General features: G+C 54.1%; 8 protein-coding genes across 8 annotated transcripts; 5 read left to right on the top strand and 3 right to left on the bottom strand.

Moving 5' to 3' along the window:
• Positions 1-707: 707 nt before the first annotated feature.
• Positions 708-3078, top strand: CDEST_12825 (Putative major facilitator, sugar transporter, major facilitator superfamily; the record flags this gene model as incomplete). Its single annotated transcript, XM_062928981.1, has 8 exons — positions 708-1095; positions 1169-1206; positions 1260-1459; positions 1514-1643; positions 1701-1838; positions 1933-2182; positions 2257-2269; positions 2328-3078. 8 exons carry the CDS (start codon positions 708-710, stop codon positions 3076-3078), a joined length of 1908 nt encoding a protein of 635 aa, XP_062785032.1.
• A 239-nt stretch (positions 3079-3317) lies between these two features.
• Positions 3318-5428, bottom strand: CDEST_12824 (Putative amino acid/polyamine transporter I; the record flags this gene model as incomplete). The annotated part of the gene is made up of 7 exons (XM_062928980.1): positions 3318-3647; positions 3709-3945; positions 4001-4112; positions 4182-4387; positions 4437-5013; positions 5075-5157; positions 5215-5428. The coding sequence occupies 7 exons, from the start codon at positions 5426-5428 to the stop codon at positions 3421-3423; spliced, it is 1656 nt and encodes a 551-aa protein (XP_062785031.1). The 3' UTR covers positions 3318-3420.
• A 2450-nt stretch (positions 5429-7878) lies between these two features.
• On the top strand, positions 7879-8994 carry CDEST_12823 (Putative WD40/YVTN repeat-like-containing domain superfamily; the record flags this gene model as incomplete). The annotated part of the gene is made up of 1 exon (XM_062928979.1): positions 7879-8994. The coding sequence occupies one exon, from the start codon at positions 7879-7881 to the stop codon at positions 8992-8994; it is 1116 nt and encodes a 371-aa protein (XP_062785030.1).
• A 1342-nt stretch (positions 8995-10336) lies between these two features.
• Positions 10337-12153, top strand: CDEST_12822 (uncharacterized protein; the record flags this gene model as incomplete). The annotated part of the gene is made up of 4 exons (XM_062928978.1): positions 10337-10694; positions 11134-11217; positions 11278-11376; positions 11501-12153. The coding sequence occupies 4 exons, from the start codon at positions 10337-10339 to the stop codon at positions 12151-12153; spliced, it is 1194 nt and encodes a 397-aa protein (XP_062785029.1).
• An 8-nt stretch (positions 12154-12161) lies between these two features.
• Positions 12162-12507, top strand: CDEST_12821 (uncharacterized protein). The gene has a single exon (XM_062928977.1). The coding sequence runs from the start codon at positions 12163-12165 to the stop codon at positions 12502-12504; it is 342 nt and encodes a 113-aa protein (XP_062785028.1). The 5' UTR covers position 12162; the 3' UTR covers positions 12505-12507.
• Position 12508: 1 nt separating this feature from the next.
• Positions 12509-14097, bottom strand: CDEST_12820 (uncharacterized protein). The gene is made up of 2 exons (XM_062928976.1): positions 13457-14097; positions 12509-13377 (listed from the first exon to the last, which is right to left on the bottom strand). The coding sequence occupies exons 1-2, from the start codon at positions 14058-14060 to the stop codon at positions 12926-12928; spliced, it is 1056 nt and encodes a 351-aa protein (XP_062785027.1). The 5' UTR covers positions 14061-14097; the 3' UTR covers positions 12509-12925.
• Positions 14098-14328: 231 nt separating this feature from the next.
• Positions 14329-19024, bottom strand: CDEST_12819 (Putative nucleolar GTP-binding protein). Its single transcript, XM_062928975.1, has 4 exons — positions 18798-19024; positions 17991-18726; positions 17370-17646; positions 14329-17310 (listed from the first exon to the last, which is right to left on the bottom strand). Exons 1-4 carry the CDS (start codon positions 18893-18895, stop codon positions 16574-16576), a joined length of 1848 nt encoding a protein of 615 aa, XP_062785026.1. The 5' UTR covers positions 18896-19024; the 3' UTR covers positions 14329-16573.
• A 224-nt stretch (positions 19025-19248) lies between these two features.
• Positions 19249-20585, top strand: CDEST_12818 (uncharacterized protein). The gene has a single exon (XM_062928974.1). The coding sequence runs from the start codon at positions 19516-19518 to the stop codon at positions 20452-20454; it is 939 nt and encodes a 312-aa protein (XP_062785025.1). The 5' UTR covers positions 19249-19515; the 3' UTR covers positions 20455-20585.
• Positions 20586-20916: the final 331 nt, after the last annotated feature.

Here is a 20916-nt window from a genome sequence, read left to right as displayed (position 1 = left end):
CTGCCGTCCATTCGGTGCCAGGGAAGAATAGGAGAAGGGGAAAGAAAGAACGAACGAGGATCAGGACCGCGTTGAAGGAGTGCTGTGCAGTACATCACGCATCCAAGTGGGACACGAAATCTCGCAACGGCTGCGGTTCTCCGGATTCGATGAAATGCTGTATCCACCCCCGCGGTTCTCCGCGACCTCTCTGTCGTCGGTTAGCCTTGTTCAGCGGCCCAGTGCCTTAGAAATGCATTCTAGCGACCAGTTCTCCACCGTAACTTACTCGGCTTGGATAGAGATTCGCAAAGGTTAAGCCAGGCGGTCATGGTGGTCGGCTGGAATACGCAACCAAGGCTGTGGCCGAGCCTTTCTCTCCATACTTTTCCTTGGTCGTTCCACTCCTCCATGTTGATGCTGTGCGGACATTGGCCCGTAGCAATGTATGCTATCGCCAGTTCAGCAACCACCCCCTCTTCCCGGTGCTCATCAGGGTCTGAGGAATGGATGCCCCGTGCCGTAGATAGGAAGACGTTGACGCTCACAGACTATTTAAGGTACACCGACATCAGCACCAAGGCTCGAGTTTTCACTAGGTTCATTTTTCTCTCCACGCCCTTCCTATCTGTCTTTACTCTCTGTACCTGGCATTTCGTTGCTCGGACACAGCTGTGTAAAGCTCCGAACCAGAAACCTCTAACTTGCCACGATTGTCACAATCAGTCATGCCTCTGCCCAAGGCAGATACGGAGTCTCCTCCTATTGAGGAGGCCTATACTGGTCCTCGCAGCTCCGGCAGTGTTGGAACTGCAGACAAGGGGGCACGCGCCTCGACTGCTGCCCTGCTCCGCAATCCACTCGTCGGACTCACCCCCGATGAGCTTATCGCGGAAGCTGACAGCTTCACTGAGTTGAAAGGATTGCAAGAGCACCAAGAAATCTTCCGGAAGGGCGCAATGGTTGCGCAGGTGATCAACAAACCCGATGGGTTTGAGTCCATCACCGCCTTGGACGACGAGGAAAAGGCAGTGCTTCGCAAAGAAGTAACCCATCGCTGGAGTCAGCCGAAGTCTCTGTACTTTCTCTGCGCGCTTTGCGCGGGAAGCGCTATTGGTGAGGATCTGTTTACTTCTTCTCCAAGACCGCATTGGGTTCGGATGGGAAGACTGACACCGCTTTGCTGCAGTACAGGGCATGGATCAGACAGCCGTCAATGGCGCCCAGGTACGCTCTTTTCTACCAACACTCTCGACGAGCAATTCTTAACAACGGCGCAGGAGTTTTATTACAACACATTTAACATACAAGATGATGCTGCAATGCAAGGGTTGATCAACGGCGCTCCTTATCTCTGCTCTGCGCTCATCGGATGCTGGAGCTCTCCTTTGCTCAACAAATACACCGGTCGACGAGGAACAATCTTCATCTCATGCTTCTTCTCTGTCGTCACCGGATTTTGGATGGCCGCGGCCGATACGTAAGATACCGAGTCAACTCTTGGATTGGGTCCCGCTAAAACACACTCCCCCAGCTGGTACAATCTTCTGATTGCTCGCTTCGTGCTCGGTTTCGCCGTTGGTGCAAAGAGCAGCACCACGCCCGTCTACTCGGCAGAGAGCACACCCAAGACCATTCGCGGTGCTTTGACAATGATGTGGCAGGTAAGATGGCATTAATTCGTCAAATTAACATTACCGTATTGACTAGTAGTTGTTCAGATGTGGACGGCCTTTGGGATAGCCTTGGGTTTCATAGTATCCGTTGCTTTCAGGGACACTGATTTCCTAGGAGAGAACACTCAGTGGCGATGGATGCTCGCCAGTACATCCATCCCCCCCCTGGTTGTAATGGTACAGGTAAGGCTTTGCCATATTTTTACTGTCGCCTTCTGACCTTGTCTCTGTCCGTTTCTCTGTGTGAGTGTGTAATGAATATCTGACAGTTTAGTAGGTCTACTTTTGTCCCGAGAGTCCACGATGGTACATGGAGAAGGGCAAGTATCAAAAGGCCTTCCAGTCCAATTTGAGACTTCGGAACCACCCTATTCAGGCAGCAAGGGACATGTTCTACGCATACAAGCTTCTCGAGATCGAGGCTCAGGCTCAGAGTGGTCGTAACTGGAAGGACTTTTTCACTGTGCGAAGAAACAGACGGGCGGCGATGGCTTCATACTTTGTTATGTTCATGCAACAATTCTGCGGTTCGTGGTTTCAATTCCTTCACGCTGCCACGGGATTTGTCACATGATTGCTAACGTATCATGCACTGATCTAGGTATCAATGCCATGCAAGTGACCGGCCACCTAGCTTGAGGCTATTCGCAATGATGCTAACAACCAACGCAGGATGTACTATTCGACAGCCATATTCACGGCGAGCGGTTTTGAGAAAAGCACAGCTCTGCTCGTGTCGATGGGAATGGGTTTGATCAACTGGATTTTCGCTCTTCCGGCATTCTATACCATCGACACTTTCGGCCGGAGGAACCTCCTTTTGGTCACTTTTCCCTTGATGTCAATCTGTCTGTTCTTCACCGGATTCAGCTTCTACATACCAGAGGGAACGGCAAGACTTGCCTGCATCGTAACGGGCATCTACCTCTTCGCAGCTGTTTATTCCCCAGGTGCTGGCCCAGTGCCGTTCACCTACAGCGCCGAGGCCTTCCCGCTGCACATCCGTGACATCGGAATGAGCAGCGCTACGGCTGTACTTTGGGGATTCAACTTCATAATCAGCTTCACCTGGCCCTCACTAATCAAGAGCTGGGGCGAGACCGGCGCCTTCATGTGGTATGCCTGCTGGAATATCTTCGGCTTCGTCGTGGCCTACTTCTGGCTCCCGGAGACCAAGAACCTGACCCTCGAGGAGCTAGACAGCGTCTTCTCCGTCCGCAGCAAAGATCATGCCGAGTATTACACGTCCAAGCTGCCGTGGTACGCCAACAAGTATCTGCTGCGCCGCGACGTGGAGCCTTTCCCTGCTCTCTATGAGCTGGCGGAAGACCACCATCACCACACCGACGGAGCGCACAAGACCAGCGTGCATCACAATGAGGCTGGACCTTTGTCTGGGGTTTCTGGCGAGAAGCAGACCTGAGGGCGGAATTCTTGTCCGTTGGGGGAAGGTAGATGGTCAGTTTCGGCCACTTGGATAGATCGCAATAACCCTCCGAGGTGGCGATTGCTTCAGGCAGGGAGGGAAGGATCTGCGTAGCGTTCAGGATCTCCTAAAATATACTTGACTGGGTGATTAAATGCTCAGAGGGCTTCAAATGATAAGAAAACATCGATGGAGTCCCAACGACTTGGCAGTTCATATTGCCTGGTAATTTGCACTGGCTGATCTACCATTTGAACGTTATCCCCGTCGCTTCCATTGTGGTTAAAAGCCATCGTTTCTATCGTTGTTATAGCTATGAACGCATCAACTGTGGGTGTGTTATATGACTTCTGTTGCCTTGACTTCTGTTGCGGTGAACCCAGCCCTGTCTGCTACTGTGATTGTTGACGCCACGCCGTCGGTAGTAATGTACAAGTCCATCACCTTTGGGCCAGGATAGTTCTCAGCCGCATGCACCATCCACCAAAGGGCTGTGATGGCAACTGTGCCAACCAAGATGACACCGCTCCAGTTCATGGTCGCTTCCGTCGTCGGCAGCACGAAAGCTGGTTACCCCGTTAGCATGATGATAATGATAATGATGCATTATTGCAAGGGAAGACCCACGAAAACAAAAGAGGACATCAAACAGTACGATAAAGAGGACGGCGAGTCCGTTTATGATGTTCCCGGCCTTTCCCAGGTGGAACGGCCCTCGCGGGAAGTATTTCCGGGCCGAGAGCATGTTGGCGGTGAATGGAATAGCATAAGACACAGATGTCAGGATTATGAACGAGCCCGCCAGTGCCAGGAAAGCTGCCGAACTGCCGAGCGGTATGGCACCCAGACCGGTTGCGACGACACCTGTCTTGTCAGTGTTTTGGAGGCGAGGTCCTCGAGAGGCGTGAGCGTGACTTACAAACGAACAAGGTTGCCCAAACGGGGCAGCTTAGGCTTGTATTGACTCGCGCGAACACCTTGGATAAGGGCACCGCGTTATCTCGGGCAAGGGCCCAGTACGTTCTCGATACCTGGCGGGTGTTCAGTTATTGGCATAATCGAGCTTTCGTTATCAGCACTTAAAGAAAGGGCTCGCCCACCGTCAACGTGAGGCCCACGCAACACGTCAGAGTACAGCCGAGCATGATGAACAAGAGTCCAAAGGCCGCGCCAGGACTTCGAATACCAGCCGAGCTGGTAGTGGCTTGCATATAAATGTTGGTCAGAGGGAATGAGTTGAAGCCGCCTTGGAGAGCCGTGATGTCGGTGATGGCATACGACAGCGCAACGGCGAAACAGAAAGCGTCTGCTATACGTCAGCTCACGTTTAGAAGGTCAGTTCTCGATCTTCTCACACAGAAAGCCAAGAAATATCTGAAGAAGTATAGCTTTGGGAAGGTCCTTTTTGGGATGGGGCATCTCTTCTGCCATGTGGGTGACGGAGTCAGGGGTGCCAATCGTGAAGGCACCGTTGAGAACGCCCAGCAGGAAAGCAACGCCGCCAGACCATCCTGTAGCGTTATTCTCATCGAAAGATGCCCACACGAAGTGATGGGTCGCATGCTGCTTAGGCATGACGGCAAGTACGATGATGGTGACGACGCCGCCGATCAAGACGAACCACATCCCCGCATGCTGAGTGTACGGTGCGTACTTGTTGGCAAAGACCACGAAGGCGGCCGACCCCCAGAGAGTGATGAGATAGCCGATGTAGACGTGGAATGGCTGGCTGACATAGTGATCCCAGTTCCAGACGGCGTACATGCTCACGGCTACATTGCTTGAGATCTGCAGCAGGGATGCCAGCGAAAACAGCCAGCCGTAGAAGTTGATCCAGCCGGTGAAAAACCCGAGTGCTCGGCCCCACCGAGGACCTCCTGCGATAGTCGCCCAGTGGTAGACGCCGCCGGCTGTGGGTACTGACGAGGCGAGCTATGGCGATGCGTTAGGAGTTTGTCCGCAGCACGGGGTTGAAAGGTTGGGGCGGACGCACCTCTGACAGACTCAGGCCAATGAGAGTATAGTAGAAGACGGCAACCAGGAGGCCATAAATGATACCGGGTGGTCCGCCGTTGACTAGATCAATCCCGGCTCGTTCAGAGATTCACCTTGCGAGGCCCAGCCTGTACTTACGAATTGACACAGAGATGGAAGAGCCCAGGGCTACCCAGGCATTGTCTACGGTGAGGGCCATGCTGGCAAGCCCAAGAAACCCGTATTGGCGTCTGAGTTGATCCCTGTGACCGGCAGCGTTCAGAGCAACGCCATCTTGAACCACGACAACCGTCTCGTCGTCGGAGGCGAAGGCCGACTCGGCAACTCTGTCCCGCGGCGTTGTCCTCTTCATCTCGAAGCCTCAACGTCCAGAAAATCCGGTTCTCGGGGTCAACGAGGTGGAATCAGACTGGAATTGCAGGTTTCCGATTGACGAAGGCTGTGAACTTTACGATGAAGGCACCGGAAACAAGGATGAAAAGACGCAGGGGTGAGTTGAGCGGGAAGGATGAGGGTAGCGAGCCCCCCTCCACCAGAAGATAATGAGACGAGACAGAACAGACGAAATATGTATGATCCCAAGAGTCACACGATAAGCCTGCTCAGTGTGGTAGCATTGAGTCGTTGCGCCATGTCTTGGGATGGAACATTGGATTAGGCGCTGGCCTCCTTCCAGTGGCTGGCAAGGCAGGGTCAAGCGGCGCCAGACTCAGATTGACGTTGCATCGCGTTGGGCTTGCTATGCTAGACGTGTCAGCCCGCAGGCGCCGTTGCTGTTGTGCATCGAAAAAGAAGGACCGTAAATAAAAGATCCAAATACCTAGGTACTAGGTAGTACAGTGCAGAGTGTTGCTATTGTTGTTTAGTCGATTACACCAAGGTGCATGGGACGGGCCGTCCGGTGTTTTTGTTCTCGATCGACCACTCACAGGAACAAGCCTTTCAAGGAGCGCGCATCCTGCTAGCTTTAACCCCCGTCCCCCTAGGGGAGAGAGGTTCTCGAGTGGATAACCGTATATGGCTGGGAGTTCCATCAGGAACAAGGGAGTCTCACGTCGATGATGGCCATATGCTGTGGCACTCCAGGCTCCGGGACGAACAATGGCGGCACGAGAACCCGGCCATGGGCAGACGAAAAGGCTTGTAACCAACTGATTGTCGTGGTACATGACATCGATTCATAAGATGCGTGTACAGTCAGAGCGCCGTGATGAGTTGGGCCGATGTGACGACAAAACCTGTGACCTAGGTAGACGATCCATTCCTCGGTCGACATGGCGCTTTATCTGAAGCAAGGGCCGACGGACGTTTGGGCAAGTGTTTTACTGTTACATGCATGTAGGCTCTTTAAAAAACTAGTTTCAAGGCCTACTTGTACATATTTCTGCATTGAATGAGGGGATATGTAAAGCCAGATAAGGCAAAGGCCTACGTCACATAATCATGATAGTTTTGAACGATGACGAGTTGAGTTGGGACAACAAGGCTACCCTGCCTGTAGAAGAGCAGCTGTGTGGTAAACGGTACAAGAGGGTTGCACAACCAACATAGTGATTGTTTCAATCAAAGTGATGGGAGAAATCGAGTCGGCTGGTGGTGTCGTCTACAACCAAAAGAATGAGTATGAAAATGATGGCCGAGAATCATAACGCATAGTGTTGGATCAAAGCACCTCGCGGCCTGACATGTTAGCGCAGAGTGGACCAGCACGAAACTACCTGCTTTGAGCCTTACTGATTGCAGATTAGTGCAGTCCTGATGGGGGCTGGATCGGCGAAAGCGGCTGGAGTCTAACCGGTGCACTAAGTGGGTCCTCGGTCGCCTCAGAGAGCAAGGTACGTATTTTTGAGCGCAGTCTGTGAGCTGCAATACCTATCTACCTACCTAACTAGGTAGGTACCTAACTAAGGATTGACAATTGAAGGGAAGGAACTCGTTTTTTGACTCAACTTCAGCATGGCGTCTCCCTGCCAATCCCCGAGGAACATGAAAGTCATACCCAACCAGGCCATACGAGCCAACTGCTGTGAAGGACTGCTGTGAGCCTGCTCCTGGACCAACTTCACCACTCATGGCCCCTCAACGTCTGTGTAGGTAGTCTAGTCTAGGCGATCACATCCCTGCGTCCCACGTTGCAGCGCGTTGCCGGCAGAGATATTATTCGCTGGAGCCACCATCAACCTTTCTGGATCTCGACTGTAGGACCTTGTCGTTGTCCTTTTCGATGGCTGCTATGCTTGCAGATCGCTATGCCGAACTCACAAAACGATGACAATGAGCGCGGGGCCCTGTAATGCATGCACTGAGCAACATCTCCTCACTATTCACATGGATGCCGCAGGCAACAAACAGCACGTCTAGTCAAGGTCCTGGAACCGATCTCACCTCGTCCAATATCGAGCTGTGAACGTCTTGCCGTTGCCGAAGTCGACACGTTGAACCCCCTGTCACACCAAACACTCGGACAAGCTTTCTGATCTGCCGAGTTTTATCATTCAGGGACTGTGCCTGAAGTCTCCACGCCATTTAAGGCTGCTTGCCGCCATAACGAGGCACGCAGACACATAAAGCAAGAGAGTAACAATGGCAGCTTTTCTCTGCAGGCATTCTGCTGCTTCTGAACAAACGCTGGCTATCGAACTCGCAATTTCCAGTTCAACGTTTAACATGATAAATACTCTGTAGGCAGTAGCCCTTCGATCTGCAACGAGGCCTCGCCAACCGCCCGCGCTTCACAACGTTCTCTGACAATTCAGGAAAGGTGGCTGCCTCCATCGCCGCAGACGTTATACTGAGGCCTTGATGGATCTTCTGGCTCTTTGGACTGGTGTCCTGGCTGTCATCTTCGTCAAGCTGTCGCTTGTCGAGGGCACGCCACAACCGACGAGACAATGCGCCCCGATCCAAAAGGGGAGTTTCACGATTCAGCAATACCAACTTTATCCCGAAAATGCAGACTGGGACGTTGAAAATTGCATCTTATACTTTGGGTACGTCTCCTCTGGCAAGCCTAGCAGTAGTATTGCTGAAACAACTGTCAGGTCCTTGTTCAACGCCAGCGTAGCCGTTTACGATCCATATAAGGAAAAGACGATTGACATCATAATGTTCGATGGCATCACGCATAATCCCAGCTTACACATAGGCGGCGTGCAAGTTGATCCGCATACCAAGCTCGTCTCCATCGTAGTCGATGCCGCTGCACCTTTCAACACAGGTGGGCGAGACATATCGGGCGACAACTTTATCATCAAGTACGATGCTGCCAAGAAGCGGGTGCTATGGAACAAAAACATTACTTCTGTGTCCAAGGGCCAGTACGCTGGCTTCCAGGACATTGGGCACGACCCACGCGGAAACACATACATCGTCGGTTCGTTTCCAGGAACCATCTTGAAGGTGGACCGCGAGGGCTCTGCCGTCGTTCCTTGGTATCTACCTGCGAAAGTCAACCACACCAAGATCGGCTTCTCGGGGCTCGCTGCAACTGGGAACATTCTTCTCTCCAACAGCAACGAGGATTTCGAACTTTATCGGTTCGATATGAAAGCCGAAAAAGGCAGTCCCGTGCTTGTCCCTAGATCGCCGAACACGGCACTGGCTATGACCGACGCTATATACTTGCCGCCAGTATACGGCAACAGGGTGCTTCTCGTGGCCGAAAACACCAAGGGAATTACCGTCCTGCGCTCTAAAGATGGGTCGTGGCAGTCAGCAGAGCATCTAGGCACCGTGCCAAATGACTCCCCTCTGGCACAAGGAGGCACTGTTACTGCCGCAGTGCAAGTCGGCAGCAGTATCTACATGGTTGAGGAGTTCTTTGCGGACCCTCCTGTCATGGGATCGACTGCCGGGAATAGGTCAGCTTTCCCCATGGTCGACATCACCTCACAGGTTGAAGACCTCCTGAAGAGATAATGATCGCGTGGGAAAGAGCACTTGTTTCATGACCCCCTGTTTCTTAATGTACCCTCGACTAATCTTAATTCTCATGGGTCTTTTTTGTCAGTGATTTCAAATAATCCGCTACTCAACACGCTCATTTCACTATCGGCTCTCTGAGCCAGCAGAAAGCCTTTGGCTCCCCGCACCACTTATCGAGGCTTCACCTCATGTACTTCTTGTGCAACATCAGACAGCGGAACCCTAGAGCGAATCTCATGGCTTTTCGGGCAGAAGGGTCTACAAGCTTTTTCTTATGTGGTCCGCAATGAAAGTCCTGGTCAAAAAGGTTTCCCGAAAATGCATACAAAATGCCGCGAGCTAAGGAAAAGATACTCGCCACCAGCACTTGAGGCCTTCGGGTTGACTCATGTCTATGGCCTCATTGGGCAATGTTGTCTACGTCGAAACGAGACTGGGTTTTTCAGAAGCGCTTATTCTCGCTCGGGAATATCGATTTCGGCTCTAGGCAAAACATATGGAACTGTCAACAGCATGTCCCGTGGTTCCTCATACTACCATAGATAATGACACCGTTGAATGATGGACGGAAATTGCAGAGCCAACCCATCCGAAGAAAGATGTCTTCAAATGGGAATCTTTGCTCCAAAAGGCTGTAACCGTGGGGTGCCCTCGTTCAAGTCCACCATCGTTGCCTCTCAGCAACCTTGCGAGAGTGTATGTACTCCCCAAGAATAATGAAGCATTGCTCTTCTAGATGATGGTGTAGGTTGGAGGACAAGTCATCATCGTTAGCCTCCTTTCTTGTCCCTTTGCCCACCTCTTTCTACTTAGATGTATTACGATGGTCTACAGAACACTAGTGACTGTGACTTCGACAGGTTTAGTGGAATCACGAACACTGGCTGGGAGATGTGAAAGATGTTTCTTTCAAGCTGCCCTTATATTTACATCAAGTTTCCCATCTGTACGCCCCTTTTGGTTATTTACAGCCTAACGATGCATCCTAAGCCTCAGATCTTTTTTTCTCAGAGTACATACAAGCCCCTAATGTTCTTCAAGATCTTTATCACTCACGTCTTGCAATGCCATGAGGTTCCCCGCCGGCCAACGTCTTTGTCAACCACCCTCGTCTTCTATTCCCCCCTGCTACTCATTCACCATGACCTCTTTACCTTCCATTTTACACAAATCTGAAGGGCCGCCAGGGGAGAGAGAAGTCTTTTCATCTCACAAAGAAATCTCAAGGGAAGAATCTCTCTTTCAATCACTCTCGAACACAAAGAACTCAAACCGGTTCTAGACCTTTCGCGATACTCGCTCCCTCGATCAGCTATTCGCAGTGTCTTCCGTCATCATGAGTCAGCCTCAGGACCCTTCCGAGGGCGGTGCCCATTCTCAGGGAGGTACGGACGACGGCTTCGGTAGCTACTCGGCGCGAGCCGAAGCGCAGAAGCGGCGTCGTTCAGGTCAAGTCGCTGGCAGGCCCGTCATACCCAATCGGCGGCGCACCCAGAACATGGTTCAGCACCGCGATATTAACAGCGGTAATGGCTTGGGTACATCTATCGACAAGCTTCAGGATCTCAGAATCAGGGATTGTTATGGAGACGCGGAAGACCTTCCCCAAGCTCAGCCGCCTCGAAAATCATACATGGCTGCGTCTGATTCCGACCTTACTGACGGTTCTGCGGCGGTGGGAGCTCAAAATATTGGTGAGCTCGAGAAGCCTTAAGATAAACACGTGGAACTATTTGATACCTGCTGTTTCCCATAAGATGGCTTGACTTTTACGAAATGGAATACATACTGACCGATTCCAGCTGCTGCATATTCCACGTTCAAGACGACCACAGCCGAGGGAGCTCAGCCGACCCAGCCAACAACAACAGCAACAACGCGTCTGAACGCGGACTTGAGTGCCATGAATACTCAGCACCTCTCGCGTAAATCTCACCCAGACGACTACCCAACCAAAAAAAAATCATAACAATTCTAACTGAAATTTTCTATTCACTGCAGAAACAACTCCGGTACTGGCCTTTTCACCTTCAGCTTCGTCACTTTCACCTACGCAACGTCAGACGAGTGAGTTTCCCTTGCTGAAGAAAAGAGATGCCTCCCATGAATCAATGCTTTTATGCTTACCTACAGCAGAGATGGAAGGCAAAAAGACCGACTCGCCTATGGGCCCTACTGTTCCAGACATGGGCTCTTCAGCTCCGCAGAATTCGTCTCGTAAGTCTTATCCGGAGCTTTCGACATCGCGCACTGGATTATTTTACTGAATATTCCAAGCCGACATGATGCAGACTGGTCCAAGCGGCGATCCGACCCAGAATCCGATGCTGGCTGCGGCCTCGTCCGGACAGAAGCGTCTTGTTCGCGCGCAGCTTCGTGAGTCTTACCCCTTCACCCCTTTTCATCAGCTTGGGTCGACCTTCATCATTTTCATCCTCCTGATCAACGAGTCATCTGGTATCTACTTCTTTTGTCATCTCACTGACTCTTCTTTCATCAGATACCGATAAGCACCGACGAGCCAGCGTGGTCAACGTTCCGAGTCCCCTGAAGCAAGTCACGTCGGGCAGCCCCCCGACCGTCGAGTCTTCCCTTGAGAACGTCGGACCTCCGCCGTCTTCGACTCTGGAGAGAGTCCCTGGAACCAACTCGACCATAAGCGTCGACCAAGACCAGGATCAACTTGGCGAAGCAGCCGCCAGCGTCGTCCCGCTCCCTTCCCCTCGCAGACCCGGCCCCCCTATCCCTCGCCACCAGATTTCCTCGCTGATTCAGGACGATCCCTTCGTAACCTCTCAGCCCGGACCTCAGACCCTCAATGCGAACCCTGTCGCCAATGAACAGTCTGTATCCAAGGCCGAGAAAGTCGCCAGCCAACTGGCCAACGCACGCGCAGCCGTCCGCCATGGCTACCGCGGTCCCTTCGACATTGGCGATTTCATCTGTCTGATCGACCCTTACACCGGCGAGCCGCAGCCCATCGCCTACAAGGAGCGGACCGAATATGGTGAGATCACCCGCGATATCCTCTCCAAGAAGGACATCCGCAACATCGAGCCCTCCAACACCGGCAAGGCCATGTGGGGCAAGAATGGCGAGTTCAAGGGTTTCGAGGAGTCCCAATCCGCCGCCTGGATCTTTGGCCCCGCCTAGAACGCGAGCATGCAGGCGGAGAAGAAGGAAGCCCCAGCCTTGCCCAGTGCCTTCAAGCCCGGCGGCAAGGATGTCTTCATGGGCGCCAGACTCGGCGAGGGCAACGACGACGTCCTGCTGGAGAAGTGGTCTCCGGCTCTGCCCAGCGCCTTCAAGCCCGGTGGCAAGGACGCCTTCATGGGTGCCAGGCTGGGCGAAGGCAACGACGACGTCTTGCTGGAGGAGGAGGCGCCGCCTTCCACGACGAAGTCGGGCCCGACGCCCTACTGGATGAAGGAGGCGAACGAGACGCTGGGCATCCCGAACGAGGGAGACCTCTTCGAGTATTGCGACTTGGACTTTTCCGACTGAAGTAGAGTTGGGACGAGAAATCTTTAGCCCGACTCTTTAGGACAGGCAGGCAAGGCAGGCAGGCTAGGGGGGTTATGGGCTTTGCTGGACCTAGGTTTGGGACTCGGACGAGGGAGGGTCTCGGATGGCCTCGACCTTGGGCATGTAATAAGTACTGGATGTTTGTCTATTCAACCTGGGTACAAGAAAGGAAACTATTTTTCCGTCATTACTATTTGCAAAAGAAAAGTGCCTTGGAACCGCTAGCCCGGACTTTGATCTAAACTAACAGGGACCAAGACATAAGACGACCCCCGCCTTTTTTTTTTCTTCGAGACTGGTGGACTTCTTTCATAGGCTGCAGTCAATCAGTAACGAGTGTTTTTTTCTTCTCGAGAACACATGTCTCCAGATTTTCGAGCCGACAGGGTTCGAAGAAAGCTCATAGCCTGAGCATTTGCGGCTTCGACCCGGTAGCATTCTGAGAAGCCTCAGTCTCGTTCGAAGGGGCCTGAGTTCCGTTCGTGGGAGACTGGGTTCCATTCGAAGGGGCGGCAGGCATGCCCCCTTCGACGGGAGGTGGAGGCATGTCGCCGGGAGGTGGAGGCATTTCGCCGGGAGGTGGAGGCATGTCGCCGGGAGGAGGCATCTCGCCGGGAGGAGGCATCTCGCCGGGAGGCATCTCGCCCCCTCCGCGGCCACATGTCATGTGCAATGTGACCTCGCCGCAGTTGACGCCCTGGTCGTCCTTCTTGTAGAGGTTATAAGTCTGGTTGTCGGCCTCGCACTGGAAGAACTTGGTCTGGTTCTGGAACATCAACTGGCCGTCACAGCCCGTCGCCCAGCCTTTGTCGGGCTTCTGGCCCGGGTCGCACTGGAGCGTCTCGGTAGGGGCTGAGGAGCGATGTTGTCAGCTTCCATGGGCCATGGCCGTAGGGAAAGAAGCAAAAGAGAGGAGGGGCGGGTAACTTACGTGTCCACCACATGCCGCGTCGTTTGGAGTCGACCATCTGCCCGTTCTCCAAGCGGAAGCTCACCGGCTTGAGACCGATCCTGAGCTGTCCGCTTTCAAGCTGGCCGATCCACCCAGTGACGGAGCCCTTGGCTTTCAACCGAAGCTTGCCGCACTTCTTCTTGGGGGTTTTGCCGGGGTTCTTGCCGGGGTTCTTGCCGGGGTTCTTGCCGGGCTTGTCGGGCTTGTCGGGCTTGTCACCCCCTTTTCCGGTGGGAGTGGCAGAGGGCATGGCGGACTTGCCGGGCTTGTCACCCCCTTTTTCACCACCTTCACCACCACCGCCGCCTCCACCACCGGTGGGAGTGGCAGAGGGTTTGGCGGACTTTCCGGGCTTGTCACCCCCTTTTCCACCACCTTCACCACCGCCTCCTTTGCACTCTCCGCCGCCGGAACCACCACCGCCGCCGCCGCCGCCGCCTCCAATACCGGTGGGAGTGGCAGAGGGTTTAGCGGACTTGGCGGGCTTGTCACCTCCTTTTCCACCACCTTCACCACCGCCTCCTTTGCACTCTCCGCCGCCGGAACCGCCGCCGGAACCACCGGTGGGAGTGGCAGAGGGCATGGCAGACTTGCCGGGCTTGTCACCCCCTTTTCCACCACCTTCACCACCGCCGCCTCCGCCTCCGCCTCCTTTGCATTCTCCGCCACCATCACCACCACCTCCGCCGCCGGGAGGATTCTCACCACTACCACCTCCTCCGCCGCCGGGAGGATTCTCGCCACTACCACCACCTCCGCCGCCGGGAGGGTTCTCGCCACCACCACCGCCACCACCACCACCACCACCACCACCACCACCGCCGCCGCCGCCGCCGCCGGGACCACCGGTGGGAGTGGGAGTGGCAGAGGGTTTGGCGGATTTGTCACCCCCTTTTCCACCACCTTCACCACCACCTCCTCCTCCTCCTCCTCCTCCGCCTCCGGGGTTGTGGTTTGGTTCCACCAATGTGTTGTTAGATTCCCTGGGCACTAAGGCCACAGCGAGAGAGCTCGTGGCCAGGGATATGACGGTGACTACAGAGAGACGCATCGTGGGTGTCTGTCTTTTTTCGACTTTGGCCTTAGCCTCGGAACGGTATAAGAGAAGTGGAAGCGAGGAATAAAGGGGATGACAACAGACGTCACTCGGCCAAGGAAAAGATTCAGGAACAGAATCGATGCAACGGATGGCCCGAGTTCGAGGAAAAGGAAAAGATGAATGGGTTGGGGGAGAGCGACAAGACTTTATTGATCCTCTTGGCTCCGATGTAGAAAAAGATAGTTTCGGACAACCATCAGATTAGAGGGTGTGAAGAAGAGACAGAACGAGGGGGAAGCAACGTCAGCACCAGCGGAAGGAATACTTCATGGTTTTATGCTTTCTAGACCCCCTCAAAGCTTGAATGTTTGCCGACGTTCTCTCTTCTCTCAATGGTTAGAGATGCGAATGAGGATGAGGAGGGGTTGGGCAATCGACACGGCCCCCATACGCTCAACTCACACACACATACACACACAGACCTTCGACGGACACGACAACGTGAGAAAAAAAGTATCCTCGAAGTGAATGACTAGTCCGTTATCCGTGAGCCGAATGCTCGAGTAATGGAGTAGACATGGTACGAATGGGGAGAAGAAACATCCGGGGGAATGGAGGGGGGGAGAAGGAAGAGCAGAAAACGGAGAGAGAGGGGTGTTTCCGTGAAGCTTGAAGCGTTCCCTGAGGAGCAAGAGAACGACAGGAAGAGGGGGGACAAGGGTGTCGACGTGGAAAAACAAGGCAGAAACGGCAAATCGGAACTTTGGGTACTGAGTACACGTGGAGGCGACGCCGCTTCTTCGACATGATTTTGCGGAGGGAAACTGGGGGTGAGAGGTCGGAGCTGTATGGCCGGAGGTGTGTTCCCGGAATCGTCAGTCAGTCGTTGTGGTGAGAGGTGTGCCGGTCAAAAAGGTTATGAATGAACACGACTCATTTTCAGACGATCGATACCCTGCGATCGGTAGGCCGGATGCTTCCAAGATAGAGCAGGCCATTCACAGTACGGTACAGTACTGTACACTAGACGAAACGAGGAGAAACCTCGTCGCCACGCTAGTAGGAAGGAAGAAATTCTTTGCAGAAACAAACTTTTGAACGAAGGGGAGGAAGCTGGGGCGTCATTCGGACCTGGTTGAGACGGAAGCTCGAGGAGAGACACCAACAAACTCTCATGCTTCACTCCTTAGTTGCGACGACGAACCTAAACGCTGCCGAAGGTTAAATGGCTTCGTCGTCGAATCCCGATTTCGCCGTCGCCTGATGTTTCGACTCCGTCAAGGGTCAACGACGTAAGGGAGGGGGAAAGCAGTGAAGCGAACGACTGCGGGGTTTGTGGCGATAGCAACATAAGTAGTCGCAAGAACGCGGAGTAGAAGGAATCAAAGTTTTTATCGGTTGAATCAAAGTGTATATTTTAACCGACTAACGATCACCAGGTCGTCATCCTTTTTTGTTGTTTGGTATTCTATGATTTTGCCTTTCTTTTGTATCAGAGTTCGGGGAACGAAAGGACTGGCGGCTATAGTCTCCGAAAGAGGCACGTTGAAGAATGGGACAGCTTTCCATAGATGGCAACTCGCCATTCAAGACAACATAATGGGGGTATCATACGGTTATAACGCCATGCTCGGTTCCTCAAGACAAGAGAGAGAGAGAGAAGAGAAATGTTTGGGAAACCCCCTCGCGGCTGGAAGTCTGTGCTCAACTGGAGAAACACGCGGGAAGACACGCGTCAGGGATCCCCGGCCACACAAGCCTGGAAGAGCCGCACTCGGGTGCCGGACAATAACAGCCTCAGTATCTGGAAACAAATCAGGGTTGTAACCGAACAGGCGTGTCCCAGCTGGACCTTCAACGGCCCCGTCATCTCACGGCTGACAACAACGGGACGTGTTCTTCTTGGGCCGTCCGACCGAATGCGAAGGGCAATCTCCCTCTTCTTCTCGAGTCAGCAGTCCCAATTTTGGCCATGTTCCCACCTTCACAGGTGAGGCTGCCGAAACTTCGGCGTCGCAGCGAAAGATGTTCGTCTAGCAGACTGTGGCCTGATGAGTTCAGGTCTTTCTCCTCTTCTTGGAGGCGTTGCTGGCACTGCGGTCCGAGATGGCCTTGACGGACGTGTTGTAGCTCGTCTCCGATGCCGCCCCGTCACCGCCATCTTCGCTCTCTGAGTCATCGTCTGATATTTCGTCGAGCGGTATCATGTCGTCGGAATCGTCTTCAACACCCTCCGATGCCTCACCCAAGGACTTATCACCATCGGGCTTGTCATCGCCAGAGTTGAAACCTTCAAACTCGTCGCCGTCCTCTTCCTCGTCGCTGTCACTGCCAACAGAAGAAGGACCCATAGAAGTGTCGGCGACACTCTCGGCCATGTCTGCTGCGGCGCGCTTTCGCTTCTGAGGCATCTCACCAAGTCTGCCGCTACGTCCCTCGATGCCCTCGCTCGTCTCTGCACCCTCCTCTTCGACAGGAGCAGGAGTGAACCAAGGGATCTTTCCACGCATGAAGTCGTTGAGTACCATCTTGGCGACTCCGTCCAGGTCGGGCTCTCCCTTCCTCAGCAGACGACCGCTCTTTCGTGCAATCATCTCAAGGAACTCCATGTGATTGTTCCAACCCTTGAGCTCATATGTCCTTTCCATGTGGTGCGTCTTGACCTTGGCGAGGACAGCTGGGATATACTGCTCCGGATTGTCGACGTTCTCAACACGAACAACGCCTCGGAGGAGCAAGTCCTGAGGGGTGTCAGTCTGCGACGGCGGAACGATACCGGGACAGTCAATCATGTCTAGTCAAGTCAAGTCAGCATGTGAACGATAGATGAGCAAAGGGTGAGGGGCTACGGACAAATCTTGCGAGTGAGGGTGATGTACTGCCACACCTTGGTTTCACCAGGAATGGGAGCAACGGTGGCGACCTTCTTACTCCTCAGGGTGTTGACGATACTGCTCTTGCCGACATTGGGGTAGCCGATGAGACCGACTGAGATCTGCTTGCGGTCGCTGTGAAGCTTGGCATACTGTCTCAAGAGCTCAATCAGACTACCCTTACCAAAGGGGTTGGTCAGACTAGAGTGCATGGCCAGCGTAGGCTTGTCCTTGGAGAAGTATTTTACCCAACGGGCCTGGGTTAAGTCAGCTTCTGCAGCAACCCAAAGTTAAAACACATGATGGTGTTGAAGATATGTATGCTTCGCTACTAAGAAATACCGCCATGGAGAGGCTCGGGAGAGCACTGGCAGACTTCAACTCAAAGTGATGCAATTCCATCTCATGATGGGAGATCCAAAACGGACCCCATCAGCCCTGGTCCGAAAACCAGGACAGCGAGACGGCCCTCAATTTTCCCAGTGTTTAACGGAGACCCTTTCATTGGAGGCAACGGATGTGCGAAAGGATTCCTGACAAAGACACTGGGGTTTCGTTCGGGGAGAGATGGCAAGGGAGAAAGACAGGGGGATAAACGTACAGCAACACTCGTAGGCACCAAGTCCGTCTTGTTCAAGACGAAGATGAGGTGCTTGTGGGGCGCCTCCTCGCGGAGGTACTTCTCGACGCTTCGACACCTCGTTCCCAGAGGGTCGCGAGCGTCCAGAACGTGGATAACAACGTCTGAGGAGTCGAGCACGCGGTACAGCTCGTTCCAGATACGCTTGCTCTGACCCTTGTTGAAGATGGGCTCGATCGACATGGTGACATGACTCTCGTCCTCGCCGTCCGGGCCGGCCCCGGAGTTTCCGCTGAGCAGCTTGGCTTGGTCGAGGCGGTCATTGTAACTGTCAAGGTCCTTGTCGACCTCGCCGGCCAAGTCGGCAATGGAGCCGGCGCCAATCTTGACGCGCTTCCTCTGCGACTTGGGACCGAATGTATCTCCGAATGAAGAAGTCTCAATCGTCATCTTGGCCTGGTGCTTCTTGAGGCCGTTGGTCTCTGAACCGTCCTTGATCAACGACATGGGCAACTTGTTGCTCTTCAGCAGGACCGAGTAGGGATCCGCGGCCTTCTCCGCCATGGCGCTACGGAACGCAGTCAAGCTCTCCTGGGAGATGACGCGTGTGTTGCCGAACCACTTGCGGTTGGGCTCGATCCGGGCGGTAGGGATATCTCGGCTCTGGTACGACGCGGCTTTGGTGATCTCGCCGTCGGCGTTGCGCTGGGGCTTGCCATCCTTGTACATATTGAGTTGCCTCACCCGCTTGGCAGAGCTGTGATCGCTACGTTAGCCGCCCGTCACTGAATCTCAAGCGTCGTCCTGCTCAGAAGGGAAAAACCATACCGATAGAAGTTCTCGCCCTTCACCTTGACATTGCCCATGCCATCGCCGGTCTTGCCCTGGCGAACCTTTCGGCTCGCCTCTTTCTTTCCGGTTCCCATCTTGGTGACCGCGAACTCTCCCAGTCGTAAGAGAAAAGGCTTGACAGGAGTGGGAAGGTAGGACGAGAGACTGGGAAGGAGCTGGAGTCGGTGAGGTTGTAAGAAAGGATTGAGAGAGGGAGGTTGGAGCTGCGGCGCGCGCTGTAAAGAAAGATCTTTCTTCTGCGGTGGTGGGGTCCGCTTGGGAATTTTTTAGTGGAGTCGTTGAAATTTTTTGGAGACTTCGGCGCGTGCTCGCGCCGTAGCGCCGATAGACCAATAAGGGCTGTTCAATCTGCATCCACAGCTAGAGCTTCAAATTCACCCCCGGTGTTGGCCCTTTCCCACATCCTTCTCGAGCCTAGAGACTGCGAAAGACGCCAATTCAAGCTGCCCCATCGACCTGTTTCCCCCTGTAGCAACCACACCAGACCGTGCATCTATCCAATCCTGGATATTCTCGAGAATTTCTCAGGTCCATGATCCCAACATCACGCTGATTGCATCTCAAGCCGCCACGAAACGACTCCCATCCCCCTCCTCAGCGCTGTCGCCGCCGCCGCTGCCGCCGCCGCCGTTGTCGTCTCTCCCTTCATACCCGGTGCCGCCAGTGTCGTGACAAACGCTGTCCTGCCGTCATCATGTCATCAAGATGCTCCTGCTCGCGACTGACGCGGCTCCAGGCGGCCATCGTCGCTAGACCGACCAAGATCAACCTCACACGACCATTCTCGACCACGACGTCGAAACTCAAAGTGCCCCCCGAATCCCCCCTCTGGATCCAGGTCCCGACGCCGCCTCAGTCTCAGTCGTCCGAGGAGAAACCCCCCGTCGTCAAGGGTACCCTCCCGACGCCCCGCGACGTCTTCCCGCGCAAGGAGGCCGACCGCAAGGCGCAGCCGGGATACCTCAAGGAGACGGCGCCTCTCCCTACCAAGCAAGGCTCACAGGAGCCCGCTCCGCTCGGCTCGCGTCTCGAGCACCGTCGCCGCATGGCCGACATCCGCCGTGAGAACCTCGGCATGGCTCTGCAGGGCCTCTACAAGCGCAAGCAGGAGCGTGTCCAGGCCGAGACTGCTATCAGGGACCGCCGTCTCCGCGACCACCAGCGCGCAGCCGTGGCCCCCGAGCGCTGGGATGACCGTCTCACCCGCAGCTCCGTGCTCTCCTCCCTGGTCAAGACGACCGCTGTCGAACTCGACCCCAAACGCTATGCCCGCGCGCAGCAGAGCAAGGCCAAGACGGCCAAGCTGGCCCAGCAGAAGAGCGAGGCGCGGCAGGACGCGCTGATGGAGCTGTACATTAACGCCTCTAAGTTTATCGTCTCCGAGGACCAGCTGGGCAAGGAGCTCGACAAGCTCTTTTCTGAGGACTTCTGGAAGCGCCAGGGCAAGTCCATGGCCCACGACTCGGACAACGCTTGGGACGTTTGGGGACAGCCGCCGACGGTCAAGACCATGCTGGACGACATGTTGAGGAAACAGCAGCGCGCCATCGACTTCCACCAGACCGCACAGGACAGGACTGTGAAAAGGCAGAAGACAATCGCCGAGGAGTTGACGGGCGGAAAAATGGAGTAAAGGGAGTTGGTTCAGTGTGTCTCGCCACACAAATGGGTCTGCCGGCCAGCCTCGGAATTGGCTTCGTTCGGCGGATTGCATCAAACCTCACCCCCAAAAAGTGTAAATCGGCCCTGTAAAATCTCATCATCTGGAAGTTGTCGTGGTTTGGATTAGACATCATCGTCATCACGTCTTCGCGCGCCCCATCATACTAGATGAAAGTCGGGGTGCTCAAGTCACCCGGAGCCCGCAATTCAACTTGTACTACTATCAATTCTTTGTAGCATTAAAAAGAAGCAGCCAACTTCAAAACTATCATGACATGAGAATTCCCCCGCCAACGCCGTGAAGTAAACCCCCCATATGGACATTGGCAAAGTATTGCCATTGGGAAAGGAATTGTTTGTATGTGTTTCTGTGTGGAATCTCTATTGAAATCGACCGAAGCCGCCATAAGCCTCGAGTAAGTGATCATGACGC

Source organism: Colletotrichum destructivum, chromosome 8, assembly GCF_034447905.1.
Source record: "Colletotrichum destructivum chromosome 8, complete sequence".
In the NCBI taxonomy this organism is placed as follows: Eukaryota; Fungi; Ascomycota; class Sordariomycetes; order Glomerellales; family Glomerellaceae; genus Colletotrichum; species Colletotrichum destructivum.
This window is presented reverse-complemented; position numbering and strand designations above follow the sequence as displayed.